Source organism: Nicotiana sylvestris, chromosome 3 (genome assembly GCF_000393655.2).
Source record: "Nicotiana sylvestris chromosome 3, ASM39365v2, whole genome shotgun sequence".
NCBI classification, from domain to species: Eukaryota; Viridiplantae; Streptophyta; class Magnoliopsida; order Solanales; family Solanaceae; genus Nicotiana; species Nicotiana sylvestris.
In genome coordinates this window covers 188,196,323-188,221,872 of record NC_091059.1, presented here as the reverse complement: position 1 = coordinate 188,221,872, position 25,550 = coordinate 188,196,323, and the positions used below count along the sequence as shown (strand labels likewise).

The 25,550-nt window shown below is 39.8% G+C and overlaps 2 protein-coding genes across 2 annotated transcripts; both read right to left on the bottom strand.

Moving 5' to 3' along the window:
- Positions 1-343: 343 nt before the first annotated feature.
- On the bottom strand, positions 344-13,836 carry LOC104226735 (sm-like protein LSM1B). Its single transcript, XM_070171286.1, has 5 exons — positions 13,467-13,836; positions 7,051-7,119; positions 6,857-6,972; positions 6,701-6,763; positions 344-879 (listed from the first exon to the last, which is right to left on the bottom strand). Exons 1-5 carry the CDS (start codon positions 13,525-13,527, stop codon positions 802-804), a joined length of 387 nt encoding a protein of 128 aa, XP_070027387.1. The 5' UTR covers positions 13,528-13,836; the 3' UTR covers positions 344-801.
- A 10,444-nt stretch (positions 13,837-24,280) lies between these two features.
- LOC104226606 (leucine-rich repeat receptor-like serine/threonine-protein kinase BAM1) lies at positions 24,281-24,805 on the bottom strand. The gene is made up of 2 exons (XM_009778636.2): positions 24,681-24,805; positions 24,281-24,560 (listed from the first exon to the last, which is right to left on the bottom strand). The coding sequence occupies exons 1-2, from the start codon at positions 24,803-24,805 to the stop codon at positions 24,281-24,283; spliced, it is 405 nt and encodes a 134-aa protein (XP_009776938.2).
- Positions 24,806-25,550: the final 745 nt, after the last annotated feature.

Sequence of the window (25,550 nt, the reverse complement as noted above, 5' to 3'; positions counted from 1 at the left end):
GGCCTATCTATGTATTTGGCCTTCTTTTTTAGTACTGGTAATGTTCTGATAATCATTTAAAGACTCACCATACATACATTATGCAGTACAATCGCGGTATCGTTCCAGTACGTCAAACTTAGTTTTTTGCTATATAGAAAGGACATTATTTGTTGCTTGTATCACAACTCCTCAAGTTCAAGTTTAACTTCCCTCATACCAAACTAAAATAAATTTTCATCTATATTAATATTGAAGTGACTCAAAAGTGCCAAGTTCAGAATGAGGACAACTCTTTCTGTGTTGATTTAAGACGTGTATGTAACCAAAAAGTTGATCGTACCAAAAGGGTATAAACCAGCAATTAGCTAAAAATTATGAGTACTAAGATTTGAAAAATGCTAAATTACAATAGCACACGCAATTAACAAAACTACATAGAGTAATTGTTTTCTGAAAAGGTAAATGCCAATCTCACAACATTTGCGTTCTAGCGGTCTACCAAAAAACCAAAGTTCCTCCAGACTAGCATAAAAAAACAAAACGGAAGAACTCACAATTTGTTTTACCATTTTTATGGTCAGCCACTTCCCGTATCACGGGGTATTATACCAGCTCATGCCAGTAGATAAGCAGATTAGTAACCTTACTTCAAACATATAAACGGAAAATCCAATAATAGTGTAGATGTTACAAGGAACACTTCATGTAACAGAGAGCACAGCCCAAGAGGAATCCAGGAAACCACGCAGCAACCACGATAATATTTGCAGAAGGCATGGCATGGTCCCAAGCAAAATCCAACATAAGCAATTAGAAACCTCAATCCATATCAAGGAATTCCATCCTCTTTCTCATTGTGCCTTTAAGATCTGTAGCATCCCTTTCTGCTTTCTGCGCCTGATGGATATGTGATATACACATTAGAAATAGTCTTACACTAATTAACAGCATCTTGTCTTATCTACGACTAAATTGGTCTATCCATTAAGACAGTTACCCTCATCTTAACCATGATTTTGCACTTGAAAGAACAAATGTACAGACAGATGCAAATGTTAGTTTGAAATAATTATAAAAACATACAGACACAAAGATATAAGTTACTGTGAGAAGGCACGGGAGAAAATATGATATATATATTGATATGTTGTATGTGATACAATACAAAAGGTGTTATTTATAGCTACTCTATACAAAGGGGATACTACTCTTATTCCAATGTGGGACAATTACATAGCTATATCTAACACTCCCCCTCAAGCCGGAGCATATAAATCAAATGTACCGAGCTTGTTACATATATAATCAATGCGGGGACTAGTGAGGGACTTGGTGAAAATATCTGCAAGTTGATCATTCGATCTCACAAACTTCGTAGTAATATCTCCTGAGAGTATCTTTTCTCTGACGAAGTGACAATCAATCTCAATGTGTTTAGTTCTCTCATGAAACACCGGATTTGATGCAATATGAAGTGCAGCTTGATTATCGCACACAAGTTCCATCCGACTGATTTCACCAAATTTCAACTCCTTGAGCAATTGTTTGGTCCAGACTAGTTCACATGTTGCCATAGCCATTGCTCGGTATTCTGCTTCTGCACTAGACCGAGCAACTACATTCTGTTTCTTACTTTTCCAGGACACCAAATTTCCTCCTACTAAAACACAATATCCAGACGTAGAACGTCTATCAGAAGGTGATCCTGCCCAATCAGCATCCGAGTACCCAACGATCTGCTCATGACCTCGATCCTCAAACAGTAATCCTTTACCTGGAGCCGATTTTATATACCGGATAATGCGGACAACTGCATCCCAATGACTATCACAGGGAGAATTCATAAACTGACTTACAACACTCACAGGATAAGAAATGTCGGGCCTAGTCACTGTGAGATAATTTAATTTACCAACCAGCCGCCTATAGCTTGCAGGATCGCTAAGCGGCTCCCCCTGTCCAGGCAGAAGTTTAGAATTCGGATCCATCGGCGTGTCAACAGGTCTGCAACCTGTCATCCCTGTTTCCTCAAGAATGTCTAACACATATTTCCTTTGAGAAATAACAATACCTGAGCTAGATTGAGCAACCTCAATACCTAGAAAGTACTTCAATCTGCCTAGATCCTTAGTTTGAAAGTGCTGGAAGAGATGCTGCTTCAGATTAGTAATACCATCCTGATCATTGCCCGTAATAACAATATCATCAACATAGACTACCAGATAAATACATAGACTTGAAGCAGAGTGGCAATAAAACACAGAGTGATCAGCTTCACTACGAGTCATGCCAAACTCCTGGATAACCGTGCTGAACTTACCAAACCAGGCTCGAGGAGACTGCTTTAGACCATAAAGTGACCGACGCAAGCGACATACAAGGCCACGAGACTCCCCCTGAGCAATAAAACCAGGTGGTTGCTCCATATAAACCTCATCCTCAAGATCACCATGAAGAAAGGCATTCTTAATGTCCAACTGATAGAGGGGCCAATGACGAACTGCAGCCATGGATAGAAAAAGGCGAACTGATGCCACTTTAGCCACTGGAGAGAAGGTATCACTGTAATCTAGCCCAAATATTTGAGTGTATCCTTTGGCAACAAGACGTGCCTTAAGTCGATCAATCTGGCCATCGGGACCAACTTTGACTGCATAAACCCAACGACAACCAACGGTAGATTTACCTGAAGGAAGAGGAACAAGCTCCCATGTACCACTTGTATGTAAAGCAGACATCTCGTCACTCATAGCCTGTCGCCATCCTGGATGAGACAATGCTTCACCTGTAGACTTAGGGATGGAAACCGAGGACAATGAAGATATAAAAGCATAATGGGGAGATGACAGACGATGATAACTCAAACCAACATAATGAGGATTAGGGTTTAGTGTGGTCCGTATACCTTTTCGAAGTGCAATCGGTGTACTAGGAGCAGGATCCGCAGTAGGAGCCGTGTCAGGTGCAGGACGAGAACCAGATGGGCCTGATGTACGGCGCGAACGACGATGATAAGTCAAAAGTGGTGTTCCTGTGGCTGGGGAATTAGGAGGGATAACACTGGACTCCTCAAAAGTTGGTATGGGTGAAACCTCTGTGGTTGAAGGTGGAGGAGGATTACTAAACTCCTCAAAAGTCGGTATAGGTAAGACCTCAGATATGTCATGGTGGTCAGCAGAAGTGACATCAGTTGTGAAGAAAGGTTTAGACTCGAAAAATGTGACGTCAGCTGACATAAGGTACCTATGAAGATCAGGTGAATAACAACGATATCCCTTCTGAACACGAGAATAACCAAGGAAGACACACTTGAGAGCACGAGGAGCTAACTTATCTTTCCCCGGGGCTAAGTTATGAACAAAACATGTGCTCCCAAAAACCCGAGGTGGAAGAGGGTATAAGGCTGACTGGGGAAACAATATTGAATGTGGAATCTGACCCTTGATGGGAGATGAAGGCATCCTATTAATCAAATAACAAGCTGTGAGAACTGCATCGCCCCAAAAACGCAGCGGAACACGAGACTCAATTAGAAGTGTGCGAGCAGTCTCAATAAGGTGCCTATTCTTTCTTTCTGCAACCCCATTTTGCTGAGGGGTATAAGGACAAGATGTCTGATGAATAATTCCATGAGAAGACATAAACTGCTGAAACTGAGAAGATACATATTCTAAGGCATTATCACTGCGAAAAATGCGGATAGAGACACCAAATTGGTTTTTGATTTCAGCACAAAAACTCTGGAATATAGAGAATAACTCAGAACGATCTTTCATTAAGAAAAGCCAAGTACATCTTGAGTAATCATCAATAAAGCTAACAAAATAACGAAATCCCAAGGTTGAACTGACTCTACTAGGACCCCATATATCAGAATGAACCAAGGAGAAAACAGACTCTGCATGACTCTCAACACTACGCGTAAAGGAAGCTCGGGTATGTTTCCCAAGCTGACACGACTCACAATCTAATCTAGACAAACTGGATAAACTAGGCACCATCTTTTGAAGTTTGGATAAACTCGGATGTCCTAAACGTCTGTGGATTAGATCTGGAGGATCTGTAACTAGACATGTTGTGGAAGGACTGAGCGAGTTAAGGTAGTAAAGACCTTCTGATTCACGACCTGTACCAATTGTCCGTCCCGTACTGCGGTCCTGCATAATAAAAGAATCATCAATAAAATATATACCACAATTGAGGGCACGAGTCAAACGACTAACAGATGCAAGACTAAAAGGACAACCAGGAACATAAAGAACGGAATCTAGGGTGATAGAAGACAATGGGTTGGCTTGTCCAACTCCTTGTGCCTTAGTTTGACATCCATTGGCTAAAGTAACAGTAGGAAGAGACTGTGAATATACAATATTCGACAAAAGTGATTTATTACCAGAGATATGATCAGAAGCGCCTGAGTCCATGACCCATGGTCCAAGAGTACTAGACTGGGAAACACAAGCAAAAGAATTACCAGCAATAGGAGTGTCAGTCTGGGCAACTGAGGCTACTTGTGGAGATGTTTGCTTACTTGCTCGATACTGAAGGAGCTCATTATATTCTTCTTTAGATACAGAAAAGCCCTGGTTACCTATAGTCTCGCTCTGAGCAACGTAGGCATTTTTGGGTAGACGGCCATTTAAGGAATAACACATTTCGCGAGTGTGTCCAAGTTTGTGACAATAAGAACACTTGGGTCTAGATCTCCCAAAACGACAGCCTCCTCGTCTATTCTCCATAGCTTGAGATGCCCGAACATCCATTGTCTGGGATGCAAGAACAGAGGAATCAAGTATCTGTGATGAAATCACTGGGTGACTTGGTGCTGCAGCAAGGCGAAGTAATCGAGAGAATAATTCATCAACTGTAGGGACAGTCGGACTCGCCAAAATCTGGTCTCGTACTGAATCAAGATCATGAGGAAGTCCAGCGAGTGTAAGAACTAGAAACATTTTCTGTCGCTGCTCTTGTTGTTTTGACACACTAGCAGAAACTGGCATCAATGTCTCAAATTCCTCCATGACTGCCTGTACCTGACCCAAGTAAGTAGACATATCTAATTCTTGCTTCTTTAAGTTTGTCATCCGTGATATCACATCATAGAAGCGAGATATATCATTAGTGTATAACGTACGAGCCTTTGCCCAAACCAAATAACATGTCTGGAATGGCCGAAACAAAGACATCAACTTAGAATCAATAGAACGCCACAAGATGCTACATAATTGAGCATCAATTTTTGCGCAAAGCGCTATCGCCTTTTCATCTCCTTCGCTAGACTGTTTAATCAGATGATCTTGCACACCTTGACCTTTACACCACAACTCGACAGATGAAGCCCAAGATTAGTTTGAACCTCCCATTAAAGGTTCCGAGGTAATCATAACATTAGAGTTTCCAGAACTCATGGTTTTAGACCCAAAAACATCAATTCCCAAAGACATCTTGTAAATTATTACCAAATAAGAGAAATAATCAACTGTAATCCACTAAAAATAGAGTAAGGAACACTGAACCAGAATGGGAAACTACTGTAGCAGTTGGAAAGTTACTGTTGCAGCCGGAAAATATTCAAAGTGGTCGAAATTAAATAAAAACAGTAGGGGTAGGATCAGAATTACCAGAAGACCCAACTGTTCTGAAGGAACTTTTTCAAAAAATGGCCGAAAGTCCACTTTTTTTTTTGAAATCACTATTCACACCGGAAAAATAAAAAAAGTAGTCGGAATTTGGTGTAACCTGGATGGGTAGGCTCGGAATTGCAAGGGAAACAATCTGTCCTGAAGAGTCGTCGCCAAAAAATGGCCGAAAGGTGGCCCACGCAACATTGGAACTTCGCCGGAAAATTTCTTTGGACAGCTACAGTACCGCCAGAGATTTCACTAGGATTTGGTCGCCGGACAGTGACTACTCTTGTGGTAGTGTTGGATTTTGTGCACAACACTAACTGAAACAAAGCAGACGCAAAACAACTTTGAAAGTCACCGGAAAAAAGGGTTCCGGTGACTGATTTTACTTCCTGGAATCGTTGGAATTTATGCACAGCGATAAATCTCTCACGATAGCTCTGATACCATGTGAGAAGGCACGGGAGAAAATATGATATATATATTGATATGTTGTATGTGATGCAATACAAGAGGTGCTATTTATAGCTACTCTATACAAAGGGGATACTACTCCTATTCCAATGTGGGACAATTACATAGCTATCTCTAACAGTTACATACACCATACAGACTATTAGGGAGGATTACTGGTTTTTCTTCAGCTTTATATTTTGTTTCTTTGTGTTGCAAAAGGAGATGGCTAGCTACAAATAACATAAACCACTAAAAACAAAAATAAAAAAAGGGAGTCAACACTCTTTAGTGAATTACTCACTAATGATGGGACAAATGTGTGTGCAGTTGTTAGTTTAACAAAGTGATTATAGAGTATAACAGAGGAACCTGTACTGACGCAACCGTATCGATATTTTTATATTTGCCACTCCCTCATCCCCATTGTTATAATATTGGCTTTTCATCCATAAATTCCCAGAATTTCACAAAATACCTTCAATATTTGTTCTTCCCACTAAATCTTCACCAATTTTCACATTTAGTCTTTTTCCTATTTAAGGTAAAAGCCCACACCCCAAACTTCACAAGTCATGCACCTGACACAAGTCCATTAAGCATCGCTAGTAGTGAAACTAAGAATAACAGGATCTTACCCTTCTTATCTCAGCTTCTGAAACACGTGTCATATGGGGAGGAAGTTCCTCCTTATCTATGTCCTGACCAATCATAACAAGATTCTATAAGCCAAAGGGTATAGGGTTATGGGATAGCAAAGAACTTTCTGTATTGATAGTGAAAACAAGACCTACCAGTTCACCAATTAACACGACATTTTCCCCACGTATAATATAAAGTCCTAATGGGATATCACAATATAGATCACCAACAATAACACGGTCACATGCACCTTCAAGAACAGCATTAGCTACAAATAACAGATGAAATTTTTGTCAACTGTTTAACCACTGTCGTGAAATAGAAAGTAATGACACGATAAACCTACCAAATTGGTCAAAAGAACGAAGTGTTCCTAAAAGCTTCCGCCCATCTCGCAGCAGTACAAGAAGTTTCTCTGTGAAGGATATTAAGTTAAACTCATAAAAGCAAGAAATAAAACTAATGAACATATAAACAGGTTTAGTTAATGCTATTAATATATGAGCACTTCGACTTGTATGGAAAAAAATTTAGCCCCCCATTTATTTTTCTTATGAAGTAACTGGCAGCCCAAGTATTATAGCATTAACTCCTGCATTCCATCCCTTAACTCATCGCTCAATAGTCAAGAGTGAAATATAATAATTCTCCAGTTTTCACTTTACAGGAATAAACCTCTACGGCAGAATAAGTAGAGCATCATAGCTTCTTCTAGAAAGTATATGGACCACAGATATGATATACCCATATACTAATCGTGGTTTCTACCATTCAAGCAGCCAAGATGAGAATGCAGGAACAGAAGAAAAAGGGTGAAAATCATTTTTTTTTATATATAAAAGTGGTATTCGAGCCAACTAGCACACACTTCAACTATTCCCCCCCCCCCCACACCCAACGCAGGTGTTAGGTAACCCTGTCGACCTATGCTTAAGCAGATAGGAAGAAATCACCTAATTTTTTTTTTTTGCCTTTGCGGAATTTTGACCCTTACTCCCCATCAAACTCACTTCATTGACCACTAGGCCACATCCTTGAGTGCAAAAAGTCATCTTTCTTTATAAGAAAAAACCATATATTGCAAACCACAAATTTACACAAATGTAAAGACTACACTCAGCAATCCTTATTAACAAAGGTGCTTGTTGAGTAAGGCAGAATCTCAAGCCCCAGCCCCTTGTATAATCGAGGGCTTGATTGCAATTTTATTTTATCATCAGTCATCAAGGCTTTCATTGTGTTTTCAATACAGGGAGAAACACAAACCGTTATGTACTTTTTGTGGCCTTTGATGCAACACTAGAAAAGACCTATTTTACCTTAAAGAAGGAAATTACTGAGTACCTCACTTCTCTCACAATATATGATCTTCTCAAGCAGTGAAAACCCTTCACTTTGGTCATTATAGAAAGTATACACATGACATCGCCCATAAAGCATGACAGGGAAAGGCAATGAGGTTGAAGATGGCTTAGCAAAGCAAGGGTACATGATGGAGATTTTTGAAGGCTTAAAAATCTACGGATACTCTGATCAGAGTTCATAAATAACCACGCAATTACATAATTGAAACAACGAATGATATTTGTTCATTCAACATTAAAGACGAGTAAACCACCTATACCCACCAGCGAAAATCGGGTGTAGTTTCTCATTGTGAACGCTCATCAATAACTTTATCAAAGAGTAACTGAAGGTGTTGGTTTATGTTTAGTCAACAATGGCATGCCAATTGGAAGAGTTGGTGGAAAGAGTTGGTGTGGATGCTAGGAGGAAGCTTCCTCCTTTGATGTCACCCATGACATCAAGAGGAGGTAGTTTGATGTCACCAATGACATCAAGAGGAGGTCTTTACCTCTATAAATAGATGCACTCCTTCATTTGTAGAAACCATCCCAAAAATAATACAACACATTGTAGTGAGTAGAGAGTTAAGAGAGAAATTCTCTTAAGTGTAATTGGGAACTCTCCCCTTCCTTTGTTAATATTAAAAAGGCAACTGTTCTCTGGTGGACGTAGGATTATTTTGATCCGAACCACGTTAAATCTTGTGTTCTTTCTTTTACGTTTCCGCTAACAATTGGTATCAGAGCAACATGATTCTTTAACGATCCAAGGAGGAAGAACAAGCAAAGATGAGTTCCATGAAGTTTGAAATTGATAGATTCAGTGGACGCAACAACTTCAATATCTGGAAGATCCAGATGATGGCGTTACTGCGGAGGGAAGGTTCAATCCATGCTATTGACGGAAAGTATCCTAAGGATATATCAACTCCCGACAAGGAGAAGATTGAAGGGGATGCATTGAGTGCAATCCAACTATCCCTTGCACCTAACGTGCTTTGTGAAGCGAGTACGGGTACCGAAGAGACGGCCAAACAGTTATGGGAAAAGCTAGAAGGGCTATACCAAGACCGATCAGTGACAACAAGGATGTTGTTACAACGGCGTCTTTACACATTTAAGATGGGGTCAGGTACTTCGTTACAAGATCATTTAGATGCGTTCAATAAACTTGTCATGGACTTACAAATTGCAGGAATCAAAAAGGAGGAGGAGACGCTTGCATGTGCTTTGCTATTTTCATTGACTTCAGGATATCGTGATATTGAGAATTCAATGGTGTATAGTAAGGAGTCTATCAAGCTTGAGCAAGTGCGGCAGACACTTAACTCTAGTGATGTGCGGAGGCACATTGAAGGAGATAGAGATGACCAGGCAAGTGGGCTCTTTGTGAGAGGCCGAACTAGCCAACAGGGAAAGAGCAAATTAAAGCACAGATCAAAGTCTCGTGTGAACAAGAAGAATACAGAGTGTTGGGGTTGTGGCAAGAAGGGGCACTTTGAACGAGACTGCCCAATGTCAAAGTCCAAGGAAAAGGCGAGTGCATCCACAGTTGAACAGGTACATGATTTTGATAATGATTATGTACTAACAACATCGTGTAATAATAATAGTAGTTATGGAAACAAATGGGTGTTAGACTCTGCTTGCACTCTGCATATGACGTTCCGAAAAGACTGGTTTAGCAGCTATGAGAAAAGTGGAGGAACCGTAGTAATGGGCAATAATGCAACTTGTGCAATAGTTGGCATTGGCTCAGTTCGGGTTCGCTGCCATGATGGAGTCGTGAGGACTATTACACAAGTCCGTCATGTTCCTGATCTGAAGAAGAATTTGATCTCCCTGAGTACTCTGGATGAACAAGGCTACAGGTACATGAGCGAAGCAGGAACTATAAAGGTGACTAAAGGTTCTTTAGTCATGCTGAAAGGCAAGCTGGAGAACGGCCTTTACACATTGGCCGGAAGCACCATTGTTGGCTCTGCAAATGCATCTACAGTGCAGTTATCTAATGATGACAAGGCAAGACTATGGCACATGAGACTGGGTCATATGAGCGCACGTGGACTGGAGATGTTGAGCAATCGTAACCTTTTGGAAGGTGAGAAGATCAGCACACTTGACTTCTGTGAGCACTGCGTTCTAGGGAAGCAAAAGAAGGTCAGCTTCAGCACTGGCAAACACAAGACAAGAGGAGTGCTAGACTACATCCATTCAGATTTATGGGGTCCCTCTAAACTTCCATCGAAGGGCGGAAAGAGGTATCTTCTCATTTTTATTGATGATTTCTCACGAAAGGTTTGGGTGTATTTTTTGAAGGCAAAAAGTGATGCTTTTGAAGCATTTAAAGAGTGGAAGATTTTGATTGAAAATCAAATGGAGCGGAAAATCAAGTATCTTCGCACAGACAATGGCTTGGAGTTTTGCAATGAAGAGTTTAATGAATTCTGCAAGGTTCATGGGATCTCAAGACATAGGACTGTCAGGCATACCCCACAGCAGAATGGAGTTGCCGAGAGAATGAACAGAACTCTTCTTGAAAAGGCTCGTTGTATGCTCCTACAAGCCAAAATGTCCAAAGTATTTTGGGCTGAAGCAGTTCACACTGCTGCTCATATTGTCAATCGATCTCCAGCATCGGCAATTGACTTTAAGACTCCGAATGAGGTATGGTCAGGTGAACCCTCTAACTATTCATACTTACGAGTATTTGGGTGTCCAGCTTATTATCACGTTAATGAAGGAAAGCTTGAACCAAGGGCTAAGAAGGCCATATTCGTAGGGTATGTGGATGGAGTAAAAGGGTACAAACTTTGGTGTTTGTCTTTACTCAAATTTATAGTTAGTAGAGATGTCACCTTTGATGAATCCTCTATACTTGATCCCCGTAAAGTTTCCGTGGAGTTTTCAGGAAACAAGAACGACGAGCAGGTGGAGCTTCCGGTGGAGCTTGCCAAGGAAAAGGATCAAGAGACTCAGGTTAAAGATGAGTCAGAAGATGTAGACCTTGAAGAACTTGCTGTCAATGAACCATACACAATTGCAAAGGGGAGGGAGAAGAGGCAGACACGAGAACCGGAACGCCTTATAGATCAAGCAAACTTGATTGCATAGGCGTTCGTAGCTGCACAAGAAGAGATTAAGGATCTGGAGCCCTCCTCGTATATTCAAGCAACTTCTTGCAAAGATGTTGTACAATGGCGGTTAGCCATGACTGAAGAGATGGAGTCTCTTCACAAGAATCAGACATGGGTCTTAGTGAAAAGACAAAAGGGGAAGAGGACAGTTGGATGCAAGTGGGTCTACCGAAAGAAAGAGGGAATTCCTGAAGTGGAAGATGCTAGGTTCAAGGCGAGATTGGTTGCAAAAGGATTCAGTCAGAAGGAGGGAATTGACTACAATGAGATTTTCTCTCCAGTCGTGAAGCATAGCTCAATTCGCGTGCTACTAGCATTGGTTGCCCAATTTGACTTGGAGCTTCAACAGCTTGATGTCAAAACTGCTTTCTTACACGGTGATCTAGAAGAGACAATCTATATGGATCAGCCTGAAGGTTTCCTAGCTGAGGGAAAAGAAGATCACGTATGCCAACTAAAGAAGTCTTTGTATGGTTTGAAGCAATCCCCTAGACAGTGGTACAAGAGGTTTGATGCATTCATGACTACACATGAATTCTCAAGGAGTGCATTTGATAGCTGTGTGTATCACAAGAAGATGTCTGGTAACTCAATGATTTATTTACTATTGTATGTTGATGATATGCTTATTGCTGCTAACAACATTACAGAGATAAATGCTTTGAAGAAACTGTTGAGTAAGGAATTTGACATGAAGGATTTAGGAGCTGCAAAGAAAATCCTTGGTATGGAGATTTCAAGAGAAGACGGTGTTGTACATCTTTCTCAGAAGAGGTATATTGAAAGGGTTCTCAAGAGATTCAATATGCATACGTGCAAGCCTGTAAGTACACCATTAGCTCCTCATTTTAAACTTTCAGAGTTACAAATGCCTCAGTCCGAGGATGAGGTGGAGCATATGTCAAAGATTCCTTATGCCAGTGCAGTTGGTAGCATTATGTATGCTATGGTATGCACACGTCCAGATATTGCTCAATCTGTAAGTGTGGTAAGTAGATACATGTCCAGCCCAGGAAAGAGGCATTGGGAAGCTGTCAAGTGGATATTGAGATATCTCAAAGGAGCTTCTGGTGTTGGTCTGACCTTTCGAAAAAGTGGTGGAGGTATTTCAATTCTCGGTTATGTAGATTCTGACTATGCAGGAGATCTTGACAGAAGAAGGTCCACAACTGGATACATCTTTACCCTCGTTGGCAGTGCCGTCAGTTGGAAGTCGACTTTGCAGTCGATTGTCGCTTTGTCTACGACAGAAGCAGAATACATGGCAGCAGCGGAGGCGGTAAAGGAAGCTATCTGGTTGAAAAGTTTAGTAGCGGAATTGAGTTTGGTTCAGCTGGAATCAACTCTTAGATGTGATAGTCAGAGTGCTATTCATCTAATGAAAAATCAGAGATTTCATGAGCGCACTAAACACATTGATGTCAGATTTCATTTTATTCGAGATGTTGTTGAAGAGGGAACTATCAAGGTCGTGAAGGTTATCACAGACGATAATGCTGCAGATATGTTGACCAAGATAGTCCCACTCGCTAAGTTTGCACACTGCAAGGACTTGGCGGGGGTGTGCATCAACTGATGCAACTCCGAAGAGAACAGTTGTTAGGTGGAGGTGGTATGTTCAACAATGGTTTGATTCTTCTTGTTTCTTACAACGGGGTTGCCCAGTAAGCTTAGAAGTTTTGGCCAGAGTTGTTCACACGCACGCTCGAAACGCAAACCAAGGTGGAGATTGAAGGTGTTGGTTTATGTTTAGTCAACAATGGCATGCCAATTGGAAGAGTTGGTGGAAAGAGTTGGTGTGGATGCTAGGAGGAAGCTTCCTCCTTTGATGTCACCCATGACATCAAGAGGAGGTAGTTTGATGTCACCAATGACATCAAGAGGAGGTCTTTACCTCTATAAATAGATGCACTCCTTCATTTGTAGAAACCATCCCAAAAATAATACAACACATTGTAGTGAGTAGAGAGTTAAGAGAGAAATTCTCTTAAGTGTAATTGGGAACTCTCCCCTTCCTTTGTTAATATTAAAAAGGCAACTGTTCTCTGGTGGACGTAGGATTATTTTGATCTGAACCACGTTAAATCTTGTGTTCTTTCTTTTACGTTTCCGCTAACAGTAACAATCGAATACTATTAAACATCCTAAAAGAACATAGCAAGAACATCAGCAAAATTTAGCAAGAGCAAATTTTGAACACAAACAACAAGTACAAAACTTTAATAACATAAACAGCTTAATCACGGCAGGAAATAGATCGTTGATAAAAAAAAACTCACTGTCAAGATAGCTTGCAAGAGAAGTAGAGAGATAGATATCTTCTGGACTTGCCCAAGACATTGATGAACTTTACACCTTTAACTTTTTCGGTATTCCAAAAACAACCGAAAGACTCTCAGATTTCAATTCAATTTGCATTGGCAGCTCAGATAGCCCACTAATAATGCCCTAACATACACTTCAATGAGAGCATAAACAATTCAATTCTAATTCTATCAATAAACCAAGAATTAGAAAAGCTCCAAAATTCTGTGTAAAAAGAATGGACTTGTTGACTTTTGGTTGCTGAGATCTGTAAAAACCCTAACTTTGGCCTATCCCCAAATTAGGGGCAGAGGCACAGACAATTTGAAGAGACGTACGATCTGCTGCTCTTTCCGCTTCTTATTTTTTAGGAGAGTTTTCCTGCTGGGGCCTTCTCTTGTAAAGTTATTTGTAGTTAACCCCTTGAAATATGAGAGTATTACGTATGTGGCCTCTCACTTTTAACTTTTAGCCTCATTTAAGACCGTTCTTTTTTCTTTTTCTTTTTCTTTTTTATTTTACAACGTGATCCCCATTTTAATTTATGAATCTATTTTTTTTAGTCCATACAAAAAAGAATGACATCTTTCTATATTTGAAAATAATTTATTCCCTCCATCACAAATTATCTTTCGTGATTACTAAAAATAGTTATCTCAAATTATTTATGATTTTAGAATTTCAAGACAAAAGTAATTATTTTTTTCAAATTTTACCCTTAATAGTAATTGTTCTTTAAGATAAAGATATCATATAAATGGAGAATATATTCAATGAAGAGAAATTATATTTTAAGATATAAATAAGGGTAAAATAGCTAAAAACTTCTAACTAGTATTTTCTTAAAGAGTGTGTAAAAGAGAAATACGACAGCTAATTTGAGACGAAGGGAGTACCTTTATGCAATGACTTATAGCCATACAAAATATATGTGCCTCATTTTGCACCACAAGTTCAAATTTTTTTTTCTTAAACTCTGTGTTCAATCAAATAAATTTACATAAATTGAACCAAATGGAGTATTATAATGCACTAGATTGTCAATTTGTCATCATATGTACTATAAGTAATACTTATTAACTTTCAAAAAATAGTCTTTCAAGAAAATATTTGTATACTTAATCCAATTTCTCTTTTCCCTTTTTCATTTTTGTATTCTTTTTTCTAATTCATTTACTCTAGCTTTCAGTGTCATTATTCTCAAATTCATAGTAAAATTATTTATCTCTTGGTATTTTTCTTTTTTATTTATTTTGTTTCGAAATCTTTTTCTATACATGAAATACATCCCTCTAAATAGCATAATTTACATTTAGCGCTTTTATTTCTACTAGAGTACCATTTGCATATAAAACACTGATTATTATCTAATCCTTTATTTCTTTCAAAATTATGGGTACATTCCTCAAGATTACGAAAATTGTATAGGCATAACAATTAAGGTAGACGAAATAGAAACATTAGCTTTAGTAGATTCCGGATGCACAAGATGTATAATAAAAAGATAGTTCCCCCAAATCTAATCAAAACTTTAGATAAGCCAGTTATAGCTATGCAGATGGATCGAACCCATAATATATATTAATAGACATAAAACATTTCTTGTGATTAAACTCTTATGTTGTAAAAATCCTACTCGGTACTCTCTCTCTCTCTCTCTCTTATTCTATAGACCTGTATAGTTACAGTATTATCTAAATTATGAACTGAAATTACCCTTTTTATACTTTTTTTTACTTCACTTTGTTCATCTCTTCTTCCCAATCTTTTAAAGATTTGAATCATTAGTCTGTAGGGTATATATATATATATATATATATATAGGGGAAAACCGATAATCTAATTAGTGATGAATGATGATGTTTTCTTCTAATCTATTATGTTCAATTTGAAATAAGATACATCATACATACAATAACATGCTTTCTCTTCGGTTAATTCTAAGTTTCTAACTATTACTAGGCGCTATAAACTATGGGAGCATACAAGATTCAAATTATAAATAACTAGCTATTGGATATATTTGCGTCAAAATTAATCAGTTGCACTATGTGAATTGGTCAACAAGAGATTTATTTCTGTATTAAAATTTGACACTAATTATTATTAGTGCAATTGATTTTCCTCTAGAAGGAAACTTATCCCAAAAAGAGATCAAATCTCAAGATTCCCCTTGACAATTGGCTTCAAAATTCAATATTAGCAACATTACACAGCATGAGTTGCACTATATATATATATATAAGCACGAGTGTCCGAGTCTTACCTGTCGAACATCCCTAAGCATGTGTCTAATATATAAACATGAATGGAAGGTAGGTCATGTATAACATCTTGTGATGAACTTCTTATTTTGAAAATAAATTTTGTGTTCCGAGGCCTTAAGAATCTCTTTTTGTCTCGCCTTGATTTATGTGCGCAGTCCGGGCATGTATCCGGAAAGCCATTATGAAAATCTGTGAAAAATGATAAACTTTGCTTTTAAAATAAATTTAAGTTGACTTTGATCAACATTTTGGGTAAACGGACCCGGACCCGTGATTTGATGATCCCGGAGGGTCCGTAGGAAAATATGGGACTTAGGCGTATGCCCGGAATCGAATTCCGAGGTCCCAAGCCCGAGAAATAAATTTTTGAAGAAAATTATTAACTAAAATTATAAGAGTTTTCAGAAATTTGAATGTGTTTGAATTTGATGGTATCGGACCCGTATTTTGGTTTCGGAGCTGGATGCAGGTCTTACATGGTATTTAAGTTGAGACTGTAAAATTTGGTAAGAAACAGACTTGATATGACGTGAATCGGACCATCGGTTGTTAAAAATGGGACTTAAGAGTTCATGAGATTTTTCTCTAATTTTGATGCTAAATTCATAGTTATTGATGTTATTTATCGCATGAGCAAGTCCGTATGATGTTTTTGGACTTGCGTACATGTGTTGGTTTGGAGCCCCGAGGGCTCGGGTGAGTTTTGGATAGGCCACAGAGTGTTTTTAACTTAGGAAATTGTTGGTGTGTTGCAGGCCTGCAGGCTTCAATTGTGAAGTCTAGCTCACAAATGCGAAGCTTTATCGCAAATGCAAAGATGGACTAGGTAGGCCTTGATCGCAAATGCAACCAATTCATCGCAAATGCGAAAAAATGGCCAGAGTCGCAAATGCAACTTATTCTTCGCAAATGCAACTTATTCTTCGTAAATGCGAAGATAGCAGGTCCTGAAGGGGTTCGCAATTGCGAACTCTCGTCGCAATTGCGACATCAGAGACTAGTTAACTCAGACTTGGAGGCATTTTCATCCATTTTTCAAACCTTCTCAAAACCTAAACACCTTTGGGCGATTTTTCAAAGACAACTACTCTTCCAAATCGACTGTAAGTCATTTCTAACTCATTTTCTTTAATCTTTAACATCTTTTCACATGATTTCAACTCAAAATCAAGGGTTTTCATGGGGAAAATTGGGTGTTTTGAGTAGAACTTAGGTTTTTTCAAATTTTGATGATTTGGACCTCGATTTGAGGTCCGATTTCAAAACAAATTATATATTTGGGTTCGTGGGTAAATGGGTAATCGAGTTTTGGTTTGAACCTCGGGTTTTGACCATGTGGGCCCGGGGTCGATTTTTGACTTTTGGGAAAAACTTTAGAAAATCTATTTTCATGCATTAGAATTGATTCATTTAGCACTTATTGATATAATTAAGTAACTTATGGCTAGATACGAGCGAATTAGTGGTGGAATCAAGAGGTAAAGCGGTAGTTGAGGCTTGAATTGTGTTCGTGACATCGAGGTAAGTGTTTGGTCTAACCTTAGCTTGAGGGATTAAGAGTCGTGTCTTATTTGCTACGTGTTAGTCGTTGAGTACGACGCATAGGCATGGTGACGAGTATCTATACGTTGGTGTCAAGCATGCCCTTGAGTCTTATACTATGAGTAATGTGACTCTATTTCGTATTATTCATGCTTTATATGATGATTTCTATTGTTGAACAATACTTGTAGAAGTATTATTGGTAATTGATCATTGCAGAGCATTGGCTCAAGTTGAGAAATGAGTTGTGAAGAAATTGTGGTAAAGAGAAAAGGTTTATATATTTGTCTCCCTTACCGGGATGTTATTGCTTTTGATATTATCTCTCTTGCCGGGATTTATTTGAAATATTGTTGATTTTCCTTGCCCAAATTGTTTTGTGATTCTTGATTGGGTGAGGGAGTGTAAAGCACGAAGGGTGATGTCGTGTATGTTTTCTTTGAGAGTGTTAATGCATGAAGGGTGATGTCGTGCCGATATTGTGAGGTAAAAGCACGAAGGGTGATGTCGTGCCGCACGATGTACCATTCCGTGCCATTATATGAGTGATAATGCACGATGTATCATTCCGTGTCATGATTATGTGAGGTAAAAGTACGAAGGGTGATGCTTTGCCGATTTTATTAATTTTATGGTGAGGACAAGAGTAAAAGCACGAAGGGTGATGCCGTGCATTTGTCTTTTATTTCTAATTCTTATTGATAATTGAACTTTAGTGTTCCTTATATTTATCTGATGTTCTTCTGTTATTACTTGATGTTCCCCGCAACATGTTTCCCCCTCCTATCCTTAACTGTACATTTCTGCCTTTATTTTTTCGATGTATATGATTTAACTGCACAGGTTTATTTGGTAGTCCTGTCCTAGCCTCATCACTACTTCGCCGAGGTTAGGCTAGGTACTTACCAGCACATGGGATCGGTTGTGCTGATACTACACTCTGCAGTGTGTGCAGACCCCGATGCTGCAGCTTTTGGATCGCAGTGAGGGTGTTGTCTTCAGTCCATTCAGGCGACCCGAGGTAGTCCTGCAGGAGTCCGCAGGCCCTGGCGTCTCCTTCTATCTTTCTATATCGTTTCTCCTATGTATTTCTGAAACAACTTGTATTTACCTTTCGGACCCTTATTTGTAGTACTCTTAGACCATCTGTGAAATTGTGACACCAGATCTGGGTAGCTTTCTAGTTTATTGGGTAACATCTTTTCACATGATTTCAACTCAAAATCAAGGGTTTTCATGGGGGAAATTGGGTGTTTTGGGTAGAACTTAGGTTTTTTCAAATTTTGATGTTTTGGACCTCGATTTGAGGTCCGATTTCAAAACAAATTATATATTTGGGTGAATGGGTGAATGGGTAATCAAGTTTTGGTTTGAACCTCGGGTTTTGACCATGTGGGCCCGGGGTCGATTTTTGACTTTTGGGAAAAACTTTAGAAAACCTATTTTCATGCATTAGAATTGATTCATTTAGCACTTATTGATTTTATGGTGAGGACAAGAGTAAAAGCACGAAGGGTGATGCCGTGCATTTGTTTTTTATTTCTAATTCTTATTGATAATTGAACTTTAGTGTTCCTTATATTTATCTGATGTTCTTCTGTTATTACTTGATGTTCCCCGCAACATGTTTCCCCCTCCTATCCTTAACTGTACATTTCTGCCTTTATTTTTTTGATGTATATGATTTAACTGTACATGTTTATTTAGTAGTCCTGTCCTAGCCACATCACTACTTCGCCGAGGTTAGGCTAGGCACTTACCAACACATGGGATCGGTTGTGCGGATACTACACTCTGCACTATGTGCAGACCCCGATGCTGCAGCTTTTGGATCGCAGTGAGGGTGTTGTCTTCAGTCCATTCAGGCGACCCGAGGTAGTCCTGCAGACGTCCGCAGGCCCTGGCGTCTCCTTCTATCTTTCTATACCGTTTCTCCTATGTATTTCTGAAACAACTTGTATTTACCTTTCGGACCCTTATTTGTAGTACTCTTAGACCATCTGTGAAATTGTGACACCAGATCTGGGTAGCTTTCTAGTTTATTGGGTAACATCTTTTCACATGATTTCAACTCAAAATCAAGGGTTTTCATGGGGGAAATTGGGTGTTTTGGGTAGAACTTACGTTTTTTCAAATTTTGATGATTTGGACCTCGATTTGAGGTCCGATTTCAAAACAAATTATATATTTGGGTTCGTGGGTGAATGGGTAATCAAGTTTTGGTTTGAACCTCGGGTTTTGACCATGTGGGCCCGGGGTCGATTTTTGACTTTTGGGAAAAACTTTAGAAAACCTATTTTCATGCATTAGAATTGATTCATTTAGCACTTATTGATATAATTAAGTAACTTGTGGCTAGATACGAGCGAATTAGTGGTGGAATCAAGAGGTAAAGCGGTAGTTGAGGCTTGAATTGTGTTCGTGACATCGAGGTAAGTGTTTGGTCTAACCTTAGCTTGAGGGATTAAGAGTCGTGTCTTATTTGCTACGTGTTAGTTGTTGAGTACGACGCATAGGCATGGTGACGAGTATCTATACGTTGGTGTCAAACATGCCTGTGAGTTTTATACTATGACTAATGTGACTCTGTTTCGTATTATTCATGCTTTATATGATGATTTCTATTGTTGAACAATACTTGTGGAAGTATTATTGGTAATTGATCATTGCAGAGCATTGGCTCAAGTTGAGAAATGAGTTGTGAAGAAATTGTGGTAAAGAGAAAAGGTTTTATATTTGTCTCCCTTACCGGGATGTTATTGCTTTTGATATTATCTCTCTTGCCGGGATTTATTTGAAATATTGTTGATTTTCCTTGCCCAAATTGCTTTGTGATTGTTGATTGGGTGAGGGAGTGTAAAGCACGAAGGGTGATGTCGTGTATGTTTTCTTTGAGAGTGTTAATGCATGAAGGGTGATGTCGTGCTGATATTGTGAGGTAAAAGCACGAAGGGTGATGCCGTGCCGCACGATGTACCATTCCGTGCCATGATATGAGTGATAATGCACGATGTATCATTCCGTGTCATGATTATGTGAGGTAAAAGCACGAAGGGTGATGCTTTGCCGATTTTATTGATATTATGGTGAGGACAAGAGTAAAAGCACGAAGGGTGATGCCGTGCATTTGTCTTTTATTTCTAATTCTTATCGATAATTGAACTTTAGTGTTCCTTATATTTATATGATGTTCTTCTGTTATTACTTGATGTTCCCCGCAACATGTTTCCCCCTCCTATCCTTAACTGTACATTTCTGCCTTTATTTTTTCGATGTATATGATTTAACTGCACATGTTTATTTGGTAGTCCTATCCTAGCCTCATCACTACTTCGCCGAGGTTAGGCTATGCACTTACCAGCATATGAGATCGGTTGTGCTGATACTACACTCTGCACTGTGTGCAGACCCCGATGCTGCAGCTTTTGGATCGCAGTGAGGGTGTTGTCTTCAGTCCATTCAGGTGACCCGAGGTAGTCCTACAGGTGTCCGCAGGCCCTGGCGTCTCCTTCTATCTTTCTATACCGTTTCTCCTATGTATTTTTGAAACAACTTGTATTTACCTTTCGGACCCTTATTTGTAGTACTCTTAGACCATCTGTGAAATTGTGACACCAGATCTGGGTAGCTTTCTAGTTTATGGAATTGTATTGGTATTAATATTAAACTGTTACATTTTATTTCTTTCGCTTATTTAATTTTGCTATTTTTATGATGTTTGTTGGATTAAAATATAAGAAAAGGTTAAGAAATTGGAACAATTGGCTTACCTAGGTTTCATTAGTAGACGCCATCATGACCTCCGAGGGTGTGAAATCCGGGTCGTAACAAGTTGGTATCAGAGCTCTAGGTTACTTAGGTCTCACAATTCACGGACAAGCTTAGTAGAGTCTGGGGGATCGGTACAAAGATGCCTGTATTTATCCCTAGAGGCTACAAAGTTAGGAAAAACTTCACATCTATTCTTTCCTGTCGTGTGATTTGGTTTCTCAATGCTAATTGAATTTCTATTCTGTTCTTTTGCAGGTGGCAAGAACAACACTTCCTCATCTACTGATCAGCAGCCCGATCCCCCAACACCAGCTCCCACGAGGGGCAGAGGGCAAGGTCGAGGCAGGGACAAAGCTCCGCCCAGAGTAGTAGCACCAGCGGCAGAGTCTCAAGTTGAGTTTGATGATGAAGTTCCGGCCCAAGCAGTTCCGGTGGGTCCAGCTCAGGTCCTAGAGGGGTTCATTACTACCCCAGTACTCCAGGATGCTCTGGTCCGTCTAGTGGGCCTTATGGAGAGTGTCACCTGGGCAGGTTTGCTTCCTGTAGCAGCAGCCGTCTCTCAGGCTGGAGGAGGAGCCCAGACTCCTGCTACCCGCACTCCGAAGCAGTTGGCTCCCCAGTTTCAGACTCCAACAGCTCAGTCAGTTGGAGCAGTTTAGCCGGGTGTGATAGCTCAGACCGGTCATGGAACAACTATGTCTAATGATGCCTTGTGGAGATTGGACTGGTTTGCCAAGCTCTTCACTACCACTTTCAGCGGTGCATCTTCTGAGGATCCCCAGGATTATTTAGACAGTTGTCATGAGGTTCTTAGGGACATGGGGATAGTGGAGACCAATGGGGTCAACTTTGTTGCTTTTCGTTTGTCTGGATCCGTCAAGACTTGGTGGAGAGATTATTGTTTGCCTAGACCAGTTGGGTCACTAGCTTTGACTTGGGATCAGTTTTCTCAGCTATTTTTGGAGAAGTTTCTTCCTATCACTCAGAGGGAGAACTACGAGAGGCAGTTTGAGCGTCTCCAGTAGGGTTCTATGACTGTTACTCACTACAAGACTAGATTTATAGACTTGGCCTGTCATGCTCTTATTATACTTCCCACTAAGAGAGAGAGAGAGAGAGAGAGAGAGTGGGGAGGTTCATTGAGGGACTCGTTCAACCTATTAGATTGCATATGGCTAAGGAGACGGGGATTGAGATTTCTTTTCAGGATGCGGCCAATATGGCCAGGAGAGTTGAGATGGTTCTATCGCAGGGGGGTGGTTAGGGGTCTGACAAGAGACCTTGTCATTCTGGTAGGTTCAGTGGTGCCTCGTTTGTAGGCAGAGATTATTTTGGTAGGGGCCATCCTCCCAGGCCGTTTCATTCAGCACTTCAGGCTTCTCATAGTGCTCCAGGTGGTCGTGGTTCTCTATATAGTATTCTGATCAGTTGCCCTACAGTGCACTGCCAGCTCCTATCAATGCACCTCCGCTCCAGAGTTTTCAGAGTGGTTATTCAGGCCTTTAGGGTCAATAGTCTCAGCCGTCGAGGGCTTGTTATACATGTGGCGATACGGGTATATTGCTAGATTTTGCCCTAAAGCACCGAGCAGCTCTCAGCATCAGGGTTCCCGTGCCATGGTTCAGGCACCGAGTATTCCACCGCCCGCCCAGCCAGCTAGATGTGGAGGTAGAGGTGCTAGAGGTAGAGGTAGAGGTATTAGAGGTGGAGGTCAGGCTACTAGAGGTAGAGGCCATCCAATAGGAGGCCGTCCCAGAGATGTAGTTTAGAGTGGTGGGGTTCAGCCCCGATGTTATGCTCTTCTAGACAAGCTTGAGGCTGAGGCTTCCGATGTAGTTATCATAGGTACTGTTCTGGTTTGTAGTAGAGATGCTTCAATTTTATTTGATCCGGGATCTACATAGTCCTATATGTCATCTTATTTTGTACAGTATCTGGTTATGCCTAGTGATTCTTTGAGTGCTCATGTATATGTGTCTACACAGGTGGGTGATTCTATTGTGGTAGATCGTATTCATCGTTCATATATAGTTGTGATTGGGGGTCTTGAGACCCGAGTAGATCTATTACTTTTGGATATGGTTGATTTTGATGTCATATTGGGGATGGACTAGTTATCACCATACCACACTATCTTGGACTGTCATGCCAAGACTGTGACCTTAGCCTTGCCGGGTTTACCTCGTTTAGAGTGGAGAGGGACTCTTGGTCATTCTACCCATAGTGTTATCTCATATATGAAGGCTCGATGAATGGACAAGAAGGGGTGTTTGGCCTATTTGGCATATGTTCGTGATTCTAGTGCCGAAGTTCCTTCTATGGATTCTGTGCCTATTGTTCGTGCGTTTCCTGAGGTATTTCCTTCAAACCTGCCGGGTATGCCACTCGACAGGGACATTGACTTCTGCATTGATTTGGCTCCGAGCACCCAGCCCATTTCTATTTTGTCGTATCGTATAGCACCGCCTGAGTTGAAAGAATTGAAGGAGCAGTTGCAAGACTTGCTTGATAAAGATTTCATTAGACCTAGTGTCTCGCCTTGGGATGCACCGATATTGTTTGTTAAGAAGAAAGACAGATCGATGAGGATGTGTATAGATTACCGACAGTTGAACAAGGTTACAATCAAGAACAAGTATCCATTGCCGAGGATTGATGATTTGTTTGATCAGCTTCAGGGTGCCAAGGTATTTTCGAAGATTGACTTGGATCTAGCTACTATCAGTTGAGGATTAGGGCATCCGATGTCCCTAAGATAGCTTTCCGCACTCGGTACGGGCATTATGAGTTCTTGGTGATGTCATTTGGGTTGACCAATGCCCCATCAACTTTTATGGATTTGATGAACCAAGTGTTCAAGCCTTACTTGGATTCATTCGTGATAGTCTTCATTGATGATATTTTGATCTATTCCCGCAACCGGGAGTAAGGGTGTGCATTCGATTTATCGATTCGATTTTGACCCTTATCGATAATTACTTATCAATTATCGATTTGTACATATGCTTATCGTTATCGTTTCAATAAGCTTTCGATTTTTTTCAATTTTGATTTATCGATTTTTGGGGCTTATCGATTCGGTTATCGATTACACCAATAAGAAAATTTGCGGGATTCCACAAAAAGTATATCGCTATAAACACGCCTAACTAATATGGATAAAAAGAAGCTAAAATAAAATGAACACCGTTTATAACATAAAAATTGTGTCAACAGGCACATGCAACGAAACTAAAGTAAGGGATATCATATGAAGGCTTATATAAAATACCTGGAGCAATGTAACCATAAGAATCAACAATGGAAGACATGCATTCTGATGTCCCTGAATCTTGCAAGAACTTAGCAAGTCCAAAATCAGCAACATGTGCTTCAAAGTTAGAGCCCAGCAGAATATTGCTTGATTTCACATCACGATGGAGGATCAAAGGAGAGCAATCATGATAGAGATAGCAAAAACCCTTCGCAGCCTCCACTGCTATCTTATACCTGGTATCCCAATGTAAATGACTACCTTTCTTGCCATGAAGCATTTCCCTAAGGCTCCCATTAGGCATGTACTCATAGACCAATAGATTTGTCCCATGATTCGAGCAAAATCCTAGTCACCTAACAATATGCATGTGTCTGATCCTCCCAAGAGACTGTATCTCTGCATTGAACCCATGATCATGAGAGGAACCCCTGCTCATAGCCAACAACCTTTTAACGGTAACATGTTCTCCACTCGGCATTACCCCTTTGTAGACTATACTAGCACCTCCTTTTCTAATTAAATACGAGAAAAGCGGTGCTGAAGAATGGGTAGAGGAAATAATAGGGTTAGGGACTTAGGGTAAATGAAAGTGTTACGTCTCGCGTTTTCATACATTAAAATTTCATTTTCAGTTAACCGACGTAGACTCGGGGATGAGATCATCTTGATGTTAATGTACTTACGTTATTTATGTCAAGCGATAATACCCGATAATTATAAGCTAGTACCATGCGAGGTATCATATGACCACGATAGTATAATGTATAAAGTATATATGAAGTATTTTAAAAATAAATAGAATTTTATGTAATTTGTGATAATTTTTAAATTATGCGGGTAATTGATTAATTACCGGGTAACAGGACATTATCCAATTGACTAATAAGCGGACAAAATTTAATTAAATAACCCAAAGCCACATGGCATAAAGCCACAATGGTTAAACAATGACTCATAGGTCATTAAAGCCATGTGGCTAAAGCCTTATCCAAATAAGACTTAGTTGTGAGACATGTAAGTCTTATCTTAATGGTTTGTTTAAAAAATGCAAAAAAATTATCTTGTCTTTTGATCAGACAAGCAAGCATTAAAGAAAGTCATTTTCATTCATAAGAATTAAGAAGCTTGAAACAACAAATCTTCTATTTAGCCAAAGAGTAGCAACACAGTAACGTTTTCTTGAAGCAACAAATCTTATATTTTGCCAAAGAGTAGCAACATAG

Coding starts and splice junctions, on each gene's coding strand:
- LOC104226735 (XM_070171286.1), bottom strand. CDS start 13,527: ATGTCTTGGGCAAGTCCAGAAGATATCTATCTCTCTACTTCTCTTGCA. Junction 6,973..7,050: donor TCGTTCTTTTGACCAATTTG/GTAGGTTTATCG, acceptor TGTTATTTGTAG/CTAATGCTGTTCTTGAAGGT. Junction 6,764..6,856: donor TCGTGTTAATTGGTGAACTG/GTAGGTCTTGTT, acceptor ATGATTGGTCAG/GACATAGATAAGGAGGAACT.
- LOC104226606 (XM_009778636.2), bottom strand. CDS start 24,805: ATGCCGAGTGGAGAACATGTTACCGTTAAAAGGTTGTTGGCTATGAGC. Junction 24,561..24,680: donor AGACACATGCATATTGTTAG/GTGACTAGGATT, acceptor TTGGGATACCAG/GTATAAGATAGCAGTGGAGG.